General features: G+C 36.5%; 2 protein-coding genes across 2 annotated transcripts; both read left to right on the top strand.

Annotated features, from left to right (window-relative positions):
• Positions 1 to 28: 28 nt before the first annotated feature.
• LOC139127007 (uncharacterized) lies at positions 29 to 17,793 on the top strand. Its single transcript, XM_070692937.1, has 5 exons — positions 29 to 111; positions 665 to 754; positions 1,071 to 1,538; positions 1,752 to 2,332; positions 15,001 to 17,793. The coding sequence occupies exons 3-4, from the start codon at positions 1,178 to 1,180 to the stop codon at positions 2,063 to 2,065; spliced, it is 675 nt and encodes a 224-aa protein (XP_070549038.1). The 5' UTR covers positions 29 to 111; positions 665 to 754; positions 1,071 to 1,177; the 3' UTR covers positions 2,066 to 2,332; positions 15,001 to 17,793.
• LOC139126947 (tripartite motif-containing protein 2-like) lies at positions 14,994 to 15,809 on the top strand. The gene has a single exon (XM_070692868.1). It carries the CDS (start codon positions 14,994 to 14,996, stop codon positions 15,807 to 15,809), a length of 816 nt encoding a protein of 271 aa, XP_070548969.1.
• Positions 17,794 to 19,071: the final 1,278 nt, after the last annotated feature.

The following is a 19,071-nucleotide window of genomic DNA, read 5'->3' as shown; positions in this document are numbered from 1 at the left end:
ATCTTGTAACACATACAGCAAAACAAGATGAAAAGGGGAATACTGATGAAAGGAGAGCAAGTGAAAGAGCGGTGACTCAGGGTCAAACTCTGAAAAGGAAGAGACACTCAGGTGGGTCATGATATAATTGACAAATTTTTTGAAAAATCAATCATAATCATTCAATACAATCCAATAAATACATGCAAATGGATAATATATAACTACTATAAGTAATTGTTTTAATATCCCGAAGTTATTATAATAATAACGTCGGGATATTAAAACCTGCGCAGTTAATTTCCCACATATATCTAAGACTTTCACAAGTGCCCAGTAGAAATATTATTAATTCACAAATTGCCAGCTCTGTATCAAGTGAATTAACGCATTAAGCAAACATTGATGTAACTATCAAACGTGCTTTTTATTCCATGTCCAAATGAGTGAATTAAGGACACTGCATGATGTGTTGACTGTGCAAATAACAGTAAATCTTTTCAAATAGAATAGATTTGAAGAAAAATACACGACAATCCATGTTTACGCTCAATCACTTGGAAACGTTTAAAATATATCAACATATTGAGATAATCACATGTAAACGTTGAAAATTAAACAACATTTTGAGATGGAAATTCAACATTTTGAGATGGAAACTAACTTTTTGTTATAAATTTGGCAGGAGAGAGCGAAAAGGATGACACTGATTCAGATAACTCAGACACGACAAGTACATCTTCAGTACTGTCAAGTGAACAAGGACGTAATAATTGTGAGTATCATTAGGAAGACTTTAATCTTTGTATAGTGCTGTATTGAGTTAATATTTTTGTATTTAGCTGTTGCTGAATATTTATGTCCTGAGAGTTGTACCCAAGTTTGAATTCGATTTTCGTTTCTTGGTGTGAATGCAGAGAGAGATGAAAAACAATTGAGAGAACAACATATGTCATCTTGGACATAGGGTTGTAAATTCGGGATATCCGATCTGTCATTCCAACATGGTGTCCTTAGTTAATAAAAGGTACGCTTAAATCTTGCCACTTGACATTTCGATTTACGTTTTGTTCTTCGCAATCAATCAACAGGCGAAGTTAAAGTAAAACTTGGAATCGAAGGTGTTGTATTGGTGAAAGGCAAATCAGTGAAAGATGTGGAGCGTGCCCTCTTTCCACCAAGGAGGCGGCGTACTGCAATGGCGCTGAAACGTAAAATACGGAAGTTAGAGGAAAAGGCAGCAAAGTTTAGAGATGTAGAGGTTGAAATGGCGAAGGAAAGAGCTAAAATTCAGGCTAAGTTAAACAAGCTGCATAAAGAACTTGAAGTCGTTGACACCGAGACAGGCAGTATTTCATTCATAATGAAATGCAAATCACTGGAAGCACTGGAATGTCTGATGTCAGAGTACAGCAGTGGACGACTGCTGAAGATGATGGAAGATATACTGGTCACACCAAAAGTTATGAAGAAACTTGGTGTGATGTACCTCTCTATGCAAGTGATCATAAACATGGAAGAATACCAGCTCTGTAAGAAAGAACTACTTGCCTTGCAAGGTACGTAAAAGATGCCAAACTTACTGTGTAAAAAGCTGTTGAAAGCTGGCAATGAGCTTGTTGCCTGCCAATTTCCATACATAACAATATTTGCTTTTGGGAACAACAGTTTATTTGTAATATTGGTAAAATTATTTTATGCATTTATTGTTACATCGGCACTCCATTATACTTTATATTGTTTTACTAATTCTATATGAATGCCTTGTACAGATTCAAAGAGAATGAAATCACGCAGAAACAGTGTTTCATCAGTCTACGAGATCAAATCAAGGAAGCCCACCATGTCAGATTTAAGCCCAGTATCTCCACATCTACATCTAATCATTTCAAGACAAGAACATGGGCGACCTACAGTTCACTCATTACTAGGTTCTTCAGCGGTTGCGTCGGAGCAGGGTGTGACTGCGCTTCTTCGGAGGACTGGTATGTGTGTGTTTTCTCGGAGACATCAGCAGCTAAAGGAAAACAAGTTCAGATCAGTGGGAAAGTCTTCACTCTGCGGGGAATGGAGTCTGACAGGTTAAACATATTGCGGTCACATAAACATCAGCGAGATCAAGACAAAACAAAAAGTGATAATCAAGAACATTCTCTTCTCGTGGAGAAAATTCAGCTGAAGCAGAGGATTGAATCCACAGGAGAACGTGGTTATGAAACTGGTAAGAGGAAGAACAAGCTGTCAGAAGAAATCACAGAGCTTGACCATCAGAAAGCCAAATTATCAGAACAGATGAAAGACAAAGACAAGGAGCTGGCATCGCTTCAATTACAATTGGGCCAAGTCGAGAAAGGTAAGATTTTGTTGATCTCCACAACTGTTTTATCGTTACTTATTCTAGACAGCCTTGTACTGTATCACACACAGACAAACAGACACTGACACAAACACAGACACACACACACTTATAGTATCATGAAGAATGTCAAAGATGAGATTGTGGAAAATGCATTTAGTAGTATGTGACCGTGAATTGAAAGCGTTAAATTTTATATCCTGAGTACAAACTACAAGCAATCACAAAATGCATTTCTACTTTGACTATATTACACAAATTAAGGCAGTTAGTGTTTCAAGCGAGCTATCCTCAATGAAACTTTCAACAAGTGTCTTTCAAAATCAAAAGAAAATAATCAGGAGTCACCGTGCACAGTTTAATACTAGAGAAACAAAGTGCCTAATACATATATTTGTAAAAATGATGAACAGGAAGGCATTTCATGCAAAAATTATTTAAAAAAAGTGGTTATGTAAAATGTTCATGTGTGACAGTCATTCTAAGTATCACCGAATCATATTTTGATGTCTAATTTCTCAAGTTTCTTGAGAAAGGGAAAGACCTCCAGTCCCCCTCCTATTTATTCACTGCTTTGCAGCTGCCTGGTCATCCAACACAACTACCAATACCAGTTCAGGGGGCGCTGCAACCAACACAGCGTATTTTGCTCTAAAATTATTGTTTGCAAGTATTCATTCAATTTAATTAATTTGTTAACCCAAGATTAAAATATTGGCTGGGTTCAACTTTTAGCTTGTCAAGCAGTCGAACGTTGCGTGATAAAGAAGTGTTAATTTATGCAAATTTATGAAAACCACCTGAATTCCTGGCTTATATTTCCTCCCAATTTCAAAATTTTCAAAGAATTTAAACTCCACTCTGGCTGGGTCAAATTTCCACATTATGTTCTTTAACCCTTTCACCCCCAGTTCCCTGTATACAGGTCCAACTTTACCATAGAAAACAATGGGTTTGGACAAACCATGGTGGTGAAAGGGTTAAATGCTATTTAACAAAATGACTATCTTATTTGGCAAAAACCTTTTACATGTACGTTTGAATAAGAGGCATTTGAATTTTGCTAATCATAATTTAATCAGCTTGCCATTTCAGAATAAGGATAGATGCAAAATAAAATAGTCGTTTTTAACATATATTACATTATTTATTACATTTCTGAAAAAAAGCGGCAAATTTGACTTAAATTAATTTTATCATTAATACCAAAATTGAGGTTTTTACCCCAAATATACACCTACTTCATCCTTCAAGTAAGCTAACGCTATCATACTAAACTTTAGAGTCTCTGCTTTTTGAAAATATATAGTATGAGGGGGTTTCCTTATCATCTTTGCTGAGAGATATTGCTTTGAAAAAACTGTTCGCAACATGCATCTCGTCCTGCACCAGCACCATCACTGCATCTGGCTTAAAACTGTCCCTGTATTTTCTTGTAGTGATATGCTGCCTTTGCTGCATCTCACTGTTAGAGGATACTTGTTGACTTAAAACTGATATAGCGGTTGATCCAGTGTTCATGAACATAAAAAAACCATTAAATGTATGCTTGGTACTCTGTTTTAGCCTTTATCCTACAAGGCAGTATTGAGCCAATAATGCTTTGAATGCCTTTCCCATTAAGCAGAGATCATTTCAATGCTGGAATCAAATTAATACTCTTGATTCACTATATTATTGCTGAAATCGCATCCCTTTGTGTTGTACAATGTAAATATAGTGATGCTAATCAACTTGTTGATTGTAGTTCTGTCTCTATTCCATACAAAATTAATCTCACAATGAAAAATGTAAAATAAAACCTCGGTTGGAGATAAACTTTTCAGCAAACATTTTCGACACTGGAACACACACAAAACCATTACATTCCAATTTTTACACAGAAATTCATGCCACCCAACAGCAACTTTTGTTGGTGTCATTAGAGTTGAAACATTACGACACATTAGAACATGCAACAACAAAGCTGATTTTGCACAGAAAGCCATTTTTTCCGAGAGTCAAAAATTTGCTTAAAATAAAGGAAAAACGGAATAAAATGGTCCTTTTAAAACTTAAAGTGACAACATTAAAAATTTCGTTACAACCTCACAAACTGAAAGTAAGTTGCTTGAAAACGATATGTCTTAATTCAAGGAAAATTATTGTGAAATAAAGAATTGCATCGCAGGGAAACCAGTCTTTTCAAAGACGTCAAAGGATTTCTGACGTGAATACAAATATCCAGAGAGTACTCTTTTGTCAGCGTTTCCAAAGAAATTCCAAATAACTGTCCACCAGTTTAATGACTTTACCAAAGTAGCAATTTGAGTCACAACATTTAATTAGCTAATTGTGTGCTTAGCTAATGACAGAGAAAGCAGTAATATTTTGTCACATTGCAATGTATGTTAATTATTATCAGTTCCCAGGGTACTCATTAGGGAACACAAAACAAGACCTTGCACGGTCAAATTGACATACACATGTATTTAGCAGTAAAGAAATCACCAATGTTCTCCTTGTTATTTATAATCCATAAACTGTAACCTTGATCCACTGGCTATTAAACTTGTCAGAGGTGTGACATTTTTAGAATTACATGTAAATACATGTAGGTCATGACATCTTTTAAAATCTTTGCACATTCTTGTAAAAAAATTGACCTGAAAATTCTAATGCATGTCATCAGAATGTTAAACCTTTCAAATGTTGTTTCATTCTCCATTTTCTGGCAGTGTCCTACATATATAAATTCAGTATTCAGTTCGTTCATGCTATGTAGTTCATTGCCTTGGAGAAGCAACATTACTTGTATACCTTACATGCAAGCATATGAGGTTCATAACCAGCGCCCTCAGTTGGCATAAAGAGTAAAAAAACAAAAGTACATTTATCCTCTGGGAGTTCCAAGATGAGAGCTATTTTCTGACTTTTATTTCGGTATAGATTCTTCTTTTAGTTTTCCTTTTAATACTTAAATTTTTTCTTATGGTTTCTCATGTCTGCTCTTTATGAATGATGGGGGGATGCATCCAATTGATTTACTAAAAAATTAATACATTCATTTTTCCATTAAAGATGGCCAACCATACTATTTCAAAAATGGCCTAATGCTGTTATTATCAAAATGATGGCCAACTTGTCATAGTGCTCTTAGGAAAGCTAATGCCGTAACATTGAACATTTCTTGTGTTCATACACCGATAGCTATCTGCTTAGGTAAAATTGGTAACTAAAGCTTTCTTACATGTAGTTGTTTTGGTTGTGTTGCGAGCCGCAAGGTCTATGTAACAAATATAAGGATATTCATCAGCATATTTAATGACATAAGCCATCTAGGCTCATCTTTACACCTCCATGATTCTTTACCAAAGGAAAAATTCTACTGGATACATTTAGACGTTTACAACATTTTGACTGTTTTCAATTTACATTCAAACATTGCAATGTTAAGCTGATGCAAAGTACTTCTTTTTCTAAAATATTGATGGCACAATAGTTTCCAAATAAATTTAAATCTTTACACCTCCATGATTCTTTACCAAAGGAAAAATTCTACTGGATACATTTAGACGTTTACAACATTTTGACTGTTTTCAATTTACATTCAAACATTGCAATGTTAAGCTGATGCAAAGTACTTCTTTTCTAAAATATTGATGGCACAATAGTTTCCAAATAAATACTTGTAAAGTTATGTGCTACATGATATGATTGGAGATTTCATAAGCACACCAAAGGTGTGTGAAATGGAATCCTAATTCCATGAACAAACACCGAGTTAAGATATAACAGTGCATTTCTCATGAAATGGCGGTAGCGCCCTCAAGTGTCAGCCATCCAAAGTAAAAAGGGAAAGGTCTGAGCATGCGCCTTGTACTTCCTTCGACTAAATGGTGCAGTTTCATAATTAAAGGTACCACTCATCACTACAGCACACTCAGCAAGTCAGAGCTATACAGTAATGTAATCTGTTAACAAGAACATGAGAACTTTATTTCAATAAACTCAACAAATCTGGTTATGACCAGTGCAAATACGGCTAGTTTTAATCGGATTCGAACCCACAACATACGGCATCAGTCGCCTAGCTGAGAGGCCACAGACAGAACCACTCGGCTAAATCTCCACTCCCAAAAAAGAGTGGTTCAATAGCCGGCTAAGTTGTTACATTTTTCTGACTGAGACCACTCAACACGTTGTAGAGTTTGTGAAGCACTCACGCACGCATGCTCACTATCATACATCTCACATACACACTAAATCGAAGCGAAGAAACAAATTTCATCGCTTTAACTGGGCGAACGATAACCTCGGGGACAATTCTGTCCACCAGCAGTGTTACCAACCCAGGAGAGAAAATACGGCTAGTTTTCAATCGGATTGAAGATCATCCTGGCATGCAGTACTGTCCAGAGTGTTTTTTTTTCTTTTTTTTCAACTGCAAGAGGTCAGATCCTCATTCAAACTCTCTCAATGCATGAATCTTGAAGTGAAACTATGTCCAGAGGCATAAAATCCAACTGTAGCAGTGTAAAGCCTCATTAATTGTCCATATGGGAACTAAACAATGATTTGCAAAGCCGTCCCAACTTCTGTTTGAGAGGGGAAGTATTTGCTAAACACAACCATGAAAAGATCTCCATTTCACAACAATGCTTAACAGTCAATACTTTTATGGGTTCTTTGTAACATCTTAATCTCAAGATAAAGTCCTTCACTGCACCACGAGTTCTGTACCAGTTGTTATCCATGTCATGCATTTCTACTGCTTCCTGTAAGATCAGAAAGTATGAAATCTACTTAGAAGTGGTTGAGTGTAGGGTGGGAATTTTATATCTTCAGTTGTGGATGCTTTTGACCAGTTAGCCTGTGCCAAGATGTCTTTGACTGATACGTTAATCCCTTGCTGCTTTGCTTTTGATGTACAAGCAGAATGGGTGGAATGTGCCCTAAAATGTCAGTATTTATACCTGCTGCACTCAACAATGACTTCAGCCATCTGGCAAGTGTACTAGTGGTTACAGGTTTGTGAGGTTTGACATAGCTAAGTAACAGCTGGTTAACTGGTAATTTACTCCCACTAATATGACGCTAGGGTTCTGACAACTTTTCTCTGAGGCATGCACTATAGGGAAAAAGTGCGTGACTAGAGCGAGAAACTGACGCTTTCTCGCAATCGGTGAGAATCTGTTCTTATTCTCACCTCTGTCGGTGAGAAAATTTAATCTCCACTGGAGATTGGTGAGAAATGCACTCCTTGGCGAGAATCAAGTGTGAGAAAAAATTCTCACCGGTGAGAATGGAAATTCTCATTAAGTACAGCGAGAATTGAAATTCACTGGCGAGAATCATCAAGACTCGCCGTTCGGAGTCTTTATGATTCTCGCCAATGAACGGCGAATAAGAACAGATTCTCACCGATTGCGAGAACGCGTCAGTTTCTCGCTCTAGTCACGCACTTTTTCCCTATAGTGGCACATACAACACCATACACAATACAGGTTGTGATGGTAACATGTGGAAAGTAGTGCTACCGAAGGGGCTCTGATCTGACAATTTTTGATTGATGCAAATTTTGTCTTACTTAAATTAGTCAATGAAGAATTCCTGAAAGTGATGTAGTCCCTATTGTCACACTTATTACCAATATCTAGTGTCTGAATTTCTGACTGACATCCAGCACTGGTCAGCGCCAATAGCATGCATAATTTTAGAGACAAGTCTTTTGCTTCAATTTCTTGTTTTCAACCATGTTTTCAATGCGACTTTAAACCTGATCGACATTTCATGTATTAGTGTACCTTGGTTTCAGGGATCTCTCATTAAATACTGCCCTTAGCAATATGATGACTTTGGGGTGTTGACCCACCATATATCCATCAATAGTTGGGTGAAAGGCTGATAAGGTAGATCTGTATGTATTAATGGACCTACCCGGTATATTGATATCCGTTTGTAAACAGGTAAGTGATGAAATCTAAGATATTTGCCAAAGATGCCGAAAAAGGATCAATTTGCCTTTCACAACACCAGCCACTCCACTTTCTCCAGGAGGACTGATGTTCCCTTCTCCATGCATTTGACATAAGCTAGGCAGTTTCTGCTGAAATTCCCTCTGTGATGAGAGATTGCCTGAAACCCTCCATGCCGCTAATTTCAGATTGCTTCGTATCCTGCTAGTAACGGATGTGGTTGGTGTGACTTGCAGTGTCTTGTAAGTTGGAAGGAGGACAAGGAGATCTACAGACATTTCCATCATTAGTAAGAACCCGGCTGTGTATGCCATACTGGTGTCACTATGGCAAAAGTCGTCTCCTCCCTCACTTTGGCTAGACATCTCCCTCTCAGGGAAAATGGGGGGATGCATACCCATTCAAGCTGAACCAGGAGATTTGAATTGCATTGAATGCCAATGCTCCTGTGTTTGGTTTTCAAGAAATGTACTTGTCCAGCACATAAATACTTGTGTAGTCATGTGCTACATGATAATGATTGTGCTGAAAATGCTTTAATCCTATCCTTACAAGATGATCTTTGAATGCCATAATGCCAAGTTTGTGTAGCCAGGGTTTGAAATTTTCAATTGCGTTCACCACCAGAAAATATTTTGATTTTTTTGTTGTTGTCACAATGAACAAGTGCATGGCTGCTACAAGTCAGGGCTCGAAATTAACTTTTTTCCTGGTAGTCAACTTTATTTACCGAAGTGACAATGGCTGGTAGCCCATGCATTTTTGTTCAGGGATTTTTTTCTAATCAACCAGACAATAAAAGACCTATTTTTCATACAATGAAGTTAATTTTCTAGTTATTGACATTTGACAGGAATACTTGCAAACCTTACCCAAGGGACACCGGTTGGTGACCTCTTGACAGCCTGTCTCATACTCTCAAGTTGTATGCAAATTTTGATAGTCGCCATAACAACGACCAATTCTCAGCACCTGTAGCAGGCTAAAAATAGACCATGGGCTTTCTGTGTGGAGGAGACATGTCTACCCGGCAAAATGTCAACTGTGGTGTACCATGGTCAACAAGGTATTTGATGTGTTTTGATGTTTGACCATGAACTACCATGGTCGGCTATGAGATGAGACCACAGTAGGCATTCCAATACTATGGTCTACCACAGTTAACCACGGTCTATCATGGCTGACCTGTTTATGGATATCTGCTACCATGGTTCACTATGGTATTGATGACTGATTGTATTTATGACCATGGTTATCGATGGTCAACTATGGTTGACCATGATATTTGATGACTCATGAGTTTAATATTGATGCCCAATTTTCCTGATGATCATATTGATAATAGGCGTATGTATATACACTCCTATATTTACATAGTTGAGTCTCTTGACATCATTCACAGTTGTTAGAGAGAATTAATGTCGTTGCCCGGGAAGCTTAGACCAATTTGCTGTATTCTTGTTCATGTCAGAAGACTGTGGACAAATATCGAGCTGAATGTCTTGGAATTATTGACATGGATGGCTTGAAAGCACTGCTACAATGGCAGGAAGTTAAGACTATCTCAGTCTCACTCAATGTTTGCCTCGAAACATGATATCAACATAGGCAAGGTCATAGGTCCATTGTCATTGGACCTTTGACCCTCTACCATGATGTCACATGTCATAAAGCAATGCATTTGATTGGCTCATTTGAAGCAGCCATCTTCAAAATTCACTTCAAACGGATTGTCTGTTCAGTGAACAACTGGAAAAGTAGCTGTGCTTTGAACATCGATTTTGGGAGCAATTTTGGGGTTTTTTGCTCATGGAACATTCAGGGAAACACTCAGAAGATGTTGGAGGATGATCTTTGATAGAATCTGAAGGGCTTGGCTGTTATTGCAGTGGACACTATAATGGAGGCTAAGTTTGCTGATCCTTAAGTGAGTCTGTCAAGTTATAATGACACCAGTCAGGGATCACTGGTGTTTTGCAGAGTTTTGGTGAGGTTTATACCCAAGATTTTTTCCATTCTGACAATTTTCCACCCAGGTTTTGTTTCAAAAACCATCAAATACCATTGGTCGGTGATCATGGTTGACCAAGGTTAATAACATGGTCAACCACGTTTGATGCCCATGGTCAACCATGGTTAACCATGGTTAACTACCTTGGTTTACCGTGGTTGACCATGGTTGGTGACCATGGACAACCATGGTAATTTGTGCCATTTAACAAACATGGTCGACCATGAACTACCAAGGTTGAACATGGTCATATGACCATGAACTAACATGGTAGTCCATGTTAGACCACCGACACTTTCGCCGGGGTAATTGATGCATAAGAAACAAAATTAAATGAAAATACATGTTCATTGGCCATCACTCCCTATGCCTGTCATCCATGTTATCAGTTCAGACATTGAAACTTTGTTTCAAAAAATCCCCCTGCATGTTGTTTTTGTAATTTGCATAACAATGTCATAGTTTTGCTGTTCTACTTCCAGATGGGTTGATGCATTTAACTCATCCCAAAGTGGCTGTTGTCACACGCCAAGTGGTAGTGACCGAGTTTCATGTCTCAGGCTCTTGGTAGTCCATGTGGGCTACCATTTCATGGATTTTGGTAGCCCCAGGGAAAAGTTTGTAGTCTGTGGATGTGGGACTTCCGCTAATTTTGAGCCCTGAAACTACTACGCTCAACAAGTGTTGTGAACGCTATTAAAACATAACATTGATACATAATAATTGTCCCTACTGTCGTCAAAATATTTGTTGATAGTAAAACTGGATAGCTTTAGCAGTCACTGTGGCATTTAGGAGTTTAAATGGAATGATTAACACACTAGCTTATTAAATAAACAAATTTACTAAATCTAAGGATAGCTGTCATTTACCTTTTAATCATCCGTACAATATTGTCATACTTCATACTGAGATACAGTATCTAAGTATCTGAAGGCAGAGGACAATCTACCTGTCCTGGGATGGGTGGAGCATTGTCAACCAATTCCATTGCTTTGTATACAGACATCAAGAGAAGGTCATGGTCATTGTTTTTACAATTTTCACGAATGGCCAAATATGAGTGTGAATAAACATTTTGAAAAATGTATCCTAAAAGTAAAAGTGGTGTCACCAGAGAGGTCAGATTGTTAACTTTGTCTTAAAAAGAAGAACTATAAAGTATGCTGACTCAGCAGTTTTCATTCATGCCTGTGATAACCATAAAGAAGTAATCCTTAATTTTCATTGCTTCATCAGCAACACAATTGTTTGTTCCAACATCTGGCAGTCACATGCAGATGGATGTCTTAAATATCCACCCTGAAAAGAAAGGCAATACTTCATTCGTAATCAGCTTCGTACATTTTCTTAGGGGTGAAATTTATCATAAAGCAACGTCTGCATAAACTCACAAGGTTACATGTATTGTAATGTATTGCCTATTGCAAGAAAATAAGATGAGTACAAGAATTTTCTCATATTTATTGTCTACTGACTGTTACCTACAGCATATAAAGCCAGATGTGAAGTGAACCACAGTGTATGTTGTAGTTTTCTGTAAGATGACACTTTTTCTACCATTCATTATCTACAATTTCACAATTTCATTAAATTTGCACACAATGACTAACTGAAATAAACTGTAAAATGTCTTTCAATATGCCTACGGCCTGTTATGATCAATATCAGAACAAAATTCATCAAATTTGTTGCAGCCCTGCCATACATAAAAAGCAAAATTCCTAAATAATTGGCTCATTATTTGTCCGGAAAGTTAATTTTCTGTGCAACTACATGTATTTATTACATGCCTCGTATATCAAATTTCGCGCGCTCCATAGGATTCAATGGTAACTCGCCGATGACGTTGCGGGCCGCATAGTCATCACTGGACTGAAAGTGAACCGGAACTATTTTCAACTTGAAACTTTTGGATGTGAAAGTCTTAAAATTCATGTTTTGCACAGAAAATCCGGTTTTTGGAAAATTTCGCATAAAAATATCGATCAACCGCATAACAGTAGTTTAAATATATCAATGCGCCATCCGATGATGAAAATCGTTCTATTTCTAACAGTTTTTCGTCTAAAATGAAAATATAGCATTCGACTAAAATTTGCCAATAAACGTAAATATTTTTGGTGCACACTGATTAAGAGAGGCATGTAATAAAAATATTATAGCCCAAACAAGGGACTATGTACCCGCGGGGCAGGAGACCATTTGCCTTCCTTACGTCGGCAAATGGTCACCTACCCTCGGGCACATATATAGTCCATGTTTGGGCTATATATAATCTTACTCTGATCGATGTCTGTCAACCACTGTTGATAAGTTCAATCATAATATCATTAAATATGAAAATTAGCAATAAAAACGAGGCACGGGACTGCTAATCTCTCCATGAATTAAGTAGCAAGTTTCATCACTTTTGATAAAGTCTTTCAAATTTTTGTACCCAATATGAAAGTTCGCTTAATGTGTAAATTTGTTCGTATTTGTTGTAAAAACGCTGAACAACTTTCATTACTGTCCTTATTACATGTGCATAGCAAGTTCCATCGATTGCGGTTGCGCCACTCCAGATACAAATTCCTCATTAGGAAAAGTTTGTCAATTATGCAAATATCTATAAACTGATGTAAAAATGCGAAATGGCTTTCATTAATGTTTTATCATAGTATATTATCAATATACATTACAAGTTTTACCAACTTTGTTCAAGCTAATCAAGATCAGTATCCCTAAATAGGAAAGTTCATTAGATAACTTATGCAAAAAAGCAGAGCCATTGTCATAATACTGACGCACAAAATTTGCCTTATGATATCTGTTCATAAGATATTACATTTAATTCTGAGAATGTCTGATTTTTAACCAAAAAAATCATGCAAATAAGTCTTAATTATGCCAAAGTAATCAGTTCTTGCCATTCCCAAATACAATAGATGTACCAGATTTGATTCAAATATGATATGCCGTTGTTGAGATATCGACAATCATGCAGACAAAAAGACCATCAGAATGACACACACGGACAAAATGTTTGATCATGTGAGCAAGTAAAGCTTTTCAAGAAATAAATCAGAAATAGACAGAAGAAAAATCACAATTACAAACTGAGTCATAATAAAGTCCCTCTAGCTTAGAGACAATCATGGAAATCATCATGTTATTATTAATGTATCTAACCTTACATCTATGCTCAACATGCAACTCCATTTTGAATTCAAATAGTTAACCAGAGATGAAAATCTAACCAATAACACATGACGATTAGTCAAATGTGTAATCAAGTTTTGGTAGAATGAAAGAATACAATAGATATAGTGCAGCATCACCAAAATATCACTTAATTTATATTGTTCATTAATATGCAAATTATGACAAAAAACCTCTACAAACAAAAAAAGTGTTAGCTTCACTGATGATACTGCTAAGCAACATCATTTTCAAAGCAGCCATTCCAAAGATATTGCCTAATTAAAGAAGTTCATTGATATGCAAATTTGTCATTTTTTACACCATTTACTTCAATGGTGCAAACAAATATTTATGAGTGCAAAAGTGTTTACTCCGTGAAACTACCAAGTCACATCATTTTCAAAGCAGCCATTCCAAAGATATTGCCTAATTACAGAAATTCATTACATATGCAAATAAGTAATTAGTGTAAATTTAATTTTGACAAAACAAATCTCTACGAATGCAAAAGATACTGCTAAGTCACATCATTTTCAAAGCAGACATTAAAAGATATTGCCTAATTACAGAAATTCGTTAAATATGCAAATTAGTAATTAGTGTGTACAGTTCACTTTGACCAAATACATCTCTACAAATGCAGAAGTGTTCACTTCATGATACTGCTAAGTCACATCATTTTCAAAGCAGCCATTCCAACGATATTGCCTTATTAAAGAATTACGTTTAATATGCAAATTAGTAATTAGTGTAAAGTTCACTTTGACCAAACAAATCTCTACAAATCCACAGTGTTTACTTCATGATGCTAATAAACCACATCATTTTCAAAGCAGCCATTAAAAAGATATTGCCTTATTAACGAATTACGTTTCATATGCAAATTAGTAATTAGTGTAAAGTTCACTTTGACCAAACAAATCTCTATAAATGCAAAATTGTTTATTGCATGATACTGCTAAGTCACATCATTGTCAAATCAGCCATTCCAAAGATATTGCCTAATTACAGAAATTTGTTAAATATGCAAATTAGCATTACCAGAGAAGAACTAACAATGAAACGAAAACAACAGTAATGTCTATGCCCATACATTTTATTCACTTGGTGAAGTCATCAAATATTAGAAACACCATTGGTAACCTTCGACAACAACTAATTAGTTAAATTCATTAAATATGTAAATGAGGTACTAATTATCAGGTCGGTAAGAAATTGACATTGAAACACAACACTCCGGGAACAAAAAATTCACACCGTAAACCAACATGGCCAATTCTCATTGGAATAATCATTGAAAAGTGAAATTATCAAGGAATGAGCAGGTTGCCATGGAAACAGAGGCGTTACCATTCAATTTTTGGAACATTTAGTATACTCTAAGCCATTCTCCACTTTTTTCATCGAATAATTTTCAAAAATATGCAAATTTCATGACAAGGAAGGGTAATTTCTACTGATAGTTTATTGTTTTACTGCTCTTGACCTTTGACCTCCATTTGTAATGGCAGGTATTGTTCCCAAAGACACAGTCAGAAGATTGTCAAGGCAAGGCAATGGACCAGGAGAAGTCTGGTGGCCACTTGGATTGACAATAAACCAGAATGAACAAGTAGTTGTCAGTGACAAGGGAGATGAAGATGATGATGACGAATATGATGAGCAGCCTGGCAGTGTGAAGACAGTAACAGCAGACACTGCACAGATCATATCAACAATCACTTTTCATGGCTTGCCAAATATTTTCAGACCAACAGATGTGAAAATGTCTAAAAGTAATTTGTATTACATTGCCGACGATGGCAACAATTGCATTCTAGTGTGCGATGCAAAGAGTAGATTGAAACAAATAATTGATATTGGTGAAGTTAGTGCACCTGCAATATGTCTTGGTCCAGACAACACTGTTTTTGTAGCAGACTGGAATGGCCGTGTGATAAAATACAGCAAGGCTGGTAAAATGATTTCCAGTAAAGAACTCAGTAAACCCTACGATCTGACCTTGAATAGCAAATATCAACTCATAGTGTCATGTGAAGATGAACATTGTATCTATGTTTTGGACAGTAATCTCAACACATTGCACACATTTGGACATGAACACTTAGTAAAGCCATGTGGAGTCAGTGTTGATGCAATTGGAGAAAATATTTATGTAGCAGATGAGAATAAAGTAAAGATCTTTAGTGCACAGGGTGAATACCTGACAGATGTAACTGTACCGGAAGATGGAGAGCCTACCTTCATTGCAGTGTTTGCAGACGGTAGAATAGTTTATAAAGATTTCAGTGATGACACTGTGCGTGTAATTTACACGTAAGAAATATGAGAAGACAGTTTATGCAATTTGCAGTAAATACAACTCTACAACACAACAACACCATCCAAAGTGAAAATTCCTCTTTTTTCACCAAAACTCTCAATATTTCTCAGCCAAGTTTGGGCTAGAATTTTACGTTAGGACGTAAAGAAGAGACTCCAAGTGAAATAGAAGTCATTGGTTGAAATTTTGTATTTTTTTTAAGAGTAATTTTTTGTACAACTGTCAAGAAATTGTGTGTATTCTGGTTTGTTGAAGAGCAATTGGCAAGAATACAAATATTCTCATTTTTCTGATAATTGATGATATTTTCCCTGCCATGTTTGGGTTAGAATTTTACGTCTTGATGTAATTGATCTGGGTAAGTGGAAATTTTAATGATCAGTTGAAATTTTATATTTGTTTAAAAGAATATTTTTGAAAATTGATGAAGGTATTGTTTGTATTCAATGGTTTGAGATGATTGCATTGCAAAATGTAAACATTATCATGGTTTTTCTTGGAAATGCTTGAAATTTTCCATGGCATGTTAGGGTTAGAATTTCACGTCAGAATGTAATGAAGCTGAGAAAGTGAAAATCAAAGCAATCGGTTGAAATTTTCATATTTTTTACAAGTTGTGTTTTGATAATTTTATACATGATTGCATTGGCAGTTGTATTCATTGAAACCATTGATCAAAGCATCGATGTCAAATCTTGTCATATTTGCTGCAAATCAATAGATACAATGTTCAAACTTTACCTGTAGATTCTTTTCAGTGTACCACGCTTGAATCTGTCAAAATCGTTCTTCTAAAGGAAGTAATATATCCAGATTTTACGATTTCCAGGGAGATCACAATGTGATCGAGTCGCCAGTACTGATGCCATGGCCATGTGTTGGCGTGAGGTGTGTACTTCGGCCTGACGGACTGCATCCGCCGTGAAAAAATAGTGCACATGAAAAATGTTGCTCTGTCTATGCAAGATTTGTTTGTGACCTAAATGTGCAATACTTTTGTATACCGATTAAATTGTAAAAAATCACACCCCAGATTGTGTTGACCGTGAATACAGCTGCAAGGCAGTTGGTGAACTTTGTCAAATTAGTCCGCCGGGTCACTGAACGAACGTACGTGTCTGCACCACGCCGTCCATGGACCAGCTGGTTGCTAGGCGACAAAGCAGCTATTGTTACTTATTGACGTGATATGTTTTGTCACTAAAGTTGTGAACGAAACAAAAACCAATAAAATTACAAATTGAGAGTCATTTCCTTCTGTGATTGTTATGAGAAACGAGTTGTATCAAAGAGCTCAAGCTCAGAAAATTGAAACTTGCTTAAAGTCATGTCATTTTTTTGGTCACTTCGTTGTAGTTTTTAGACATGTATACCTTTTACGAGAAAAATTAAAAAAATGTGAAAAAAAATCATTACGAAAGTGAAAGTGGAGATTAAAAATCTACAAATATTCATTCAGGAAATTGATAAAATCAAACAAACTATTCATTGCCGTTTAGAGGAGCTGTATTGTAGGTTTTGGGTAGGCCTATAAGTCATTCAGTTTTTTAGTTTATTGCCTCTTCCTTTCAGCGATGTTGTGATATTATTACTGTAACTTCGTCTCCTGTGAACAGATACATTTGATAACATTGGTCTTACTTTGTCGACTGAGAAATGTTTATTTTCATTGATATATCTGCTATACTTAACCAGACATGTACATTTTTTTCAATAACTTGTTTGTAAAACTAACTTTGTACTATATATCAGACGATATGATTTCACCAACTGATGTATTCATGATTGTTCCATATGCAAACAAGTTTTTAACACAGTCAATTGAGAAGAAACTAAGCTTAGCGTGTATCAGAAATAATGACAGGTTTCAACGACATCTTTCCCATGCTATTGACGTATTCCATTTCCTGTACAGTTTTGTATCGTTTTTTATCAGGAAAAGTAATTTTTATTTTACTTTTTCTCTTTCTTGGGGATTTTGCCTTGTTGGTATGGTTCTGTTTACGCGTGTTTTGTCCCTTTTTGTCGTTTTATTGTAGATCTGTATGTCGATTTGAGGAATAAATGGATTAATTAAACGTTAATTAAGCATGACGACCCTAATGATATTTTGGTGATAAGATTGCTGGCACGGAGTAAGCTTTGTTAGTGCTAACATGAGCAAGTAACCCGCTGAGAACAATTTCCACTTCTAGACCGTACAACTGCAGAGGTTGCACTTTATGGGAGTTTGCTAGAACCCAAGGTTTGCAGTGCCAATGGCCGATATCTCGGCTCACCACCCCTTCCGCTATAGTTTTAATTCCATGGTCCAGTGACTGTACTCATCGCTAGAAAGGAAGGCATGGTCAAGAGAGAGAGAGAGAGAGAGAGAGAAGAGAGAGAGAGAGAGAGAGAGAGAGAGAGAGAGAGAGAGAGGGGGGGGGGCCAGACAGACAGACAGACAGATGAGTGACAGAAATATACTGAGAATTCTCAGATAATGCCAATCAAATTTCTTTGCACAATAATGATGAACACCATCGCTGTTGTAAGAGGAAGCGACGGTGACAATCGCTTTTACTTCAGGAGCAATAATGGTCACCATTTCTTTCTATCGAAGCTTCTTCCTGTCCTTCTTTTTTAAAGAATTCTTGACTAAAACTAAGTGAATATAACGGTGAAGTGGTCGTAACAAACATGTGACTTGCTCTAAGATTTGAAATAATGTCAGCATGTACCATCGTCCAGCGACTACTGTATCTAGTTCACCGCACAGCGTGACTTACTGAGTGCACATCAATTTCAAAAATAAGTCGTCATATCGTCTTAAAGAAAAAAATCAGTGGCAGAGAAATTCATTAGAGAGTTTTTGCATCGATTTCAAATATGGTTTCCTTCCTGTGTTGAAGACAACGGTCATGTAAAGCTTGAGCCTGATAATTTTCCCCCGAGAGATGAGGCGCGGCCCCGCGGTCGCTGCCATCGATGTTCGTTTCAGTTTCAAAGTTTGCAAATTACACAAATATAGGTGTTCAGTTTGTACAGGAATATTTCACAGTCTGCAAAGCTATTTCTTTAATTCCAATAGCGATACTCTTAAAAAGCTCTTCGCGTGAAACATGTCAATATAGGATTTCATGTTTCTTCAAATAAGCTGTCAGTTGATCATGATAACGGTCTGTGAAAGAGCATAGGTTTTTTTTACTTTCCTCAAAACTGGCTCAATATCGGTAAATGTTTTCTCACGATGCCCAAAAGTTTTAGAGAACGATAACTA

The sequence above is a fragment of the Ptychodera flava genome, unplaced genomic scaffold (genome assembly GCF_041260155.1).
Source record: "Ptychodera flava strain L36383 unplaced genomic scaffold, AS_Pfla_20210202 Scaffold_28__1_contigs__length_4768798_pilon, whole genome shotgun sequence".
Classification (NCBI taxonomy): domain Eukaryota; kingdom Metazoa; phylum Hemichordata; class Enteropneusta; family Ptychoderidae; genus Ptychodera; species Ptychodera flava.
The sequence above is the reverse complement of the archived record's forward strand: the minus strand, read 5'-3'. Positions and strand labels throughout refer to the sequence as shown.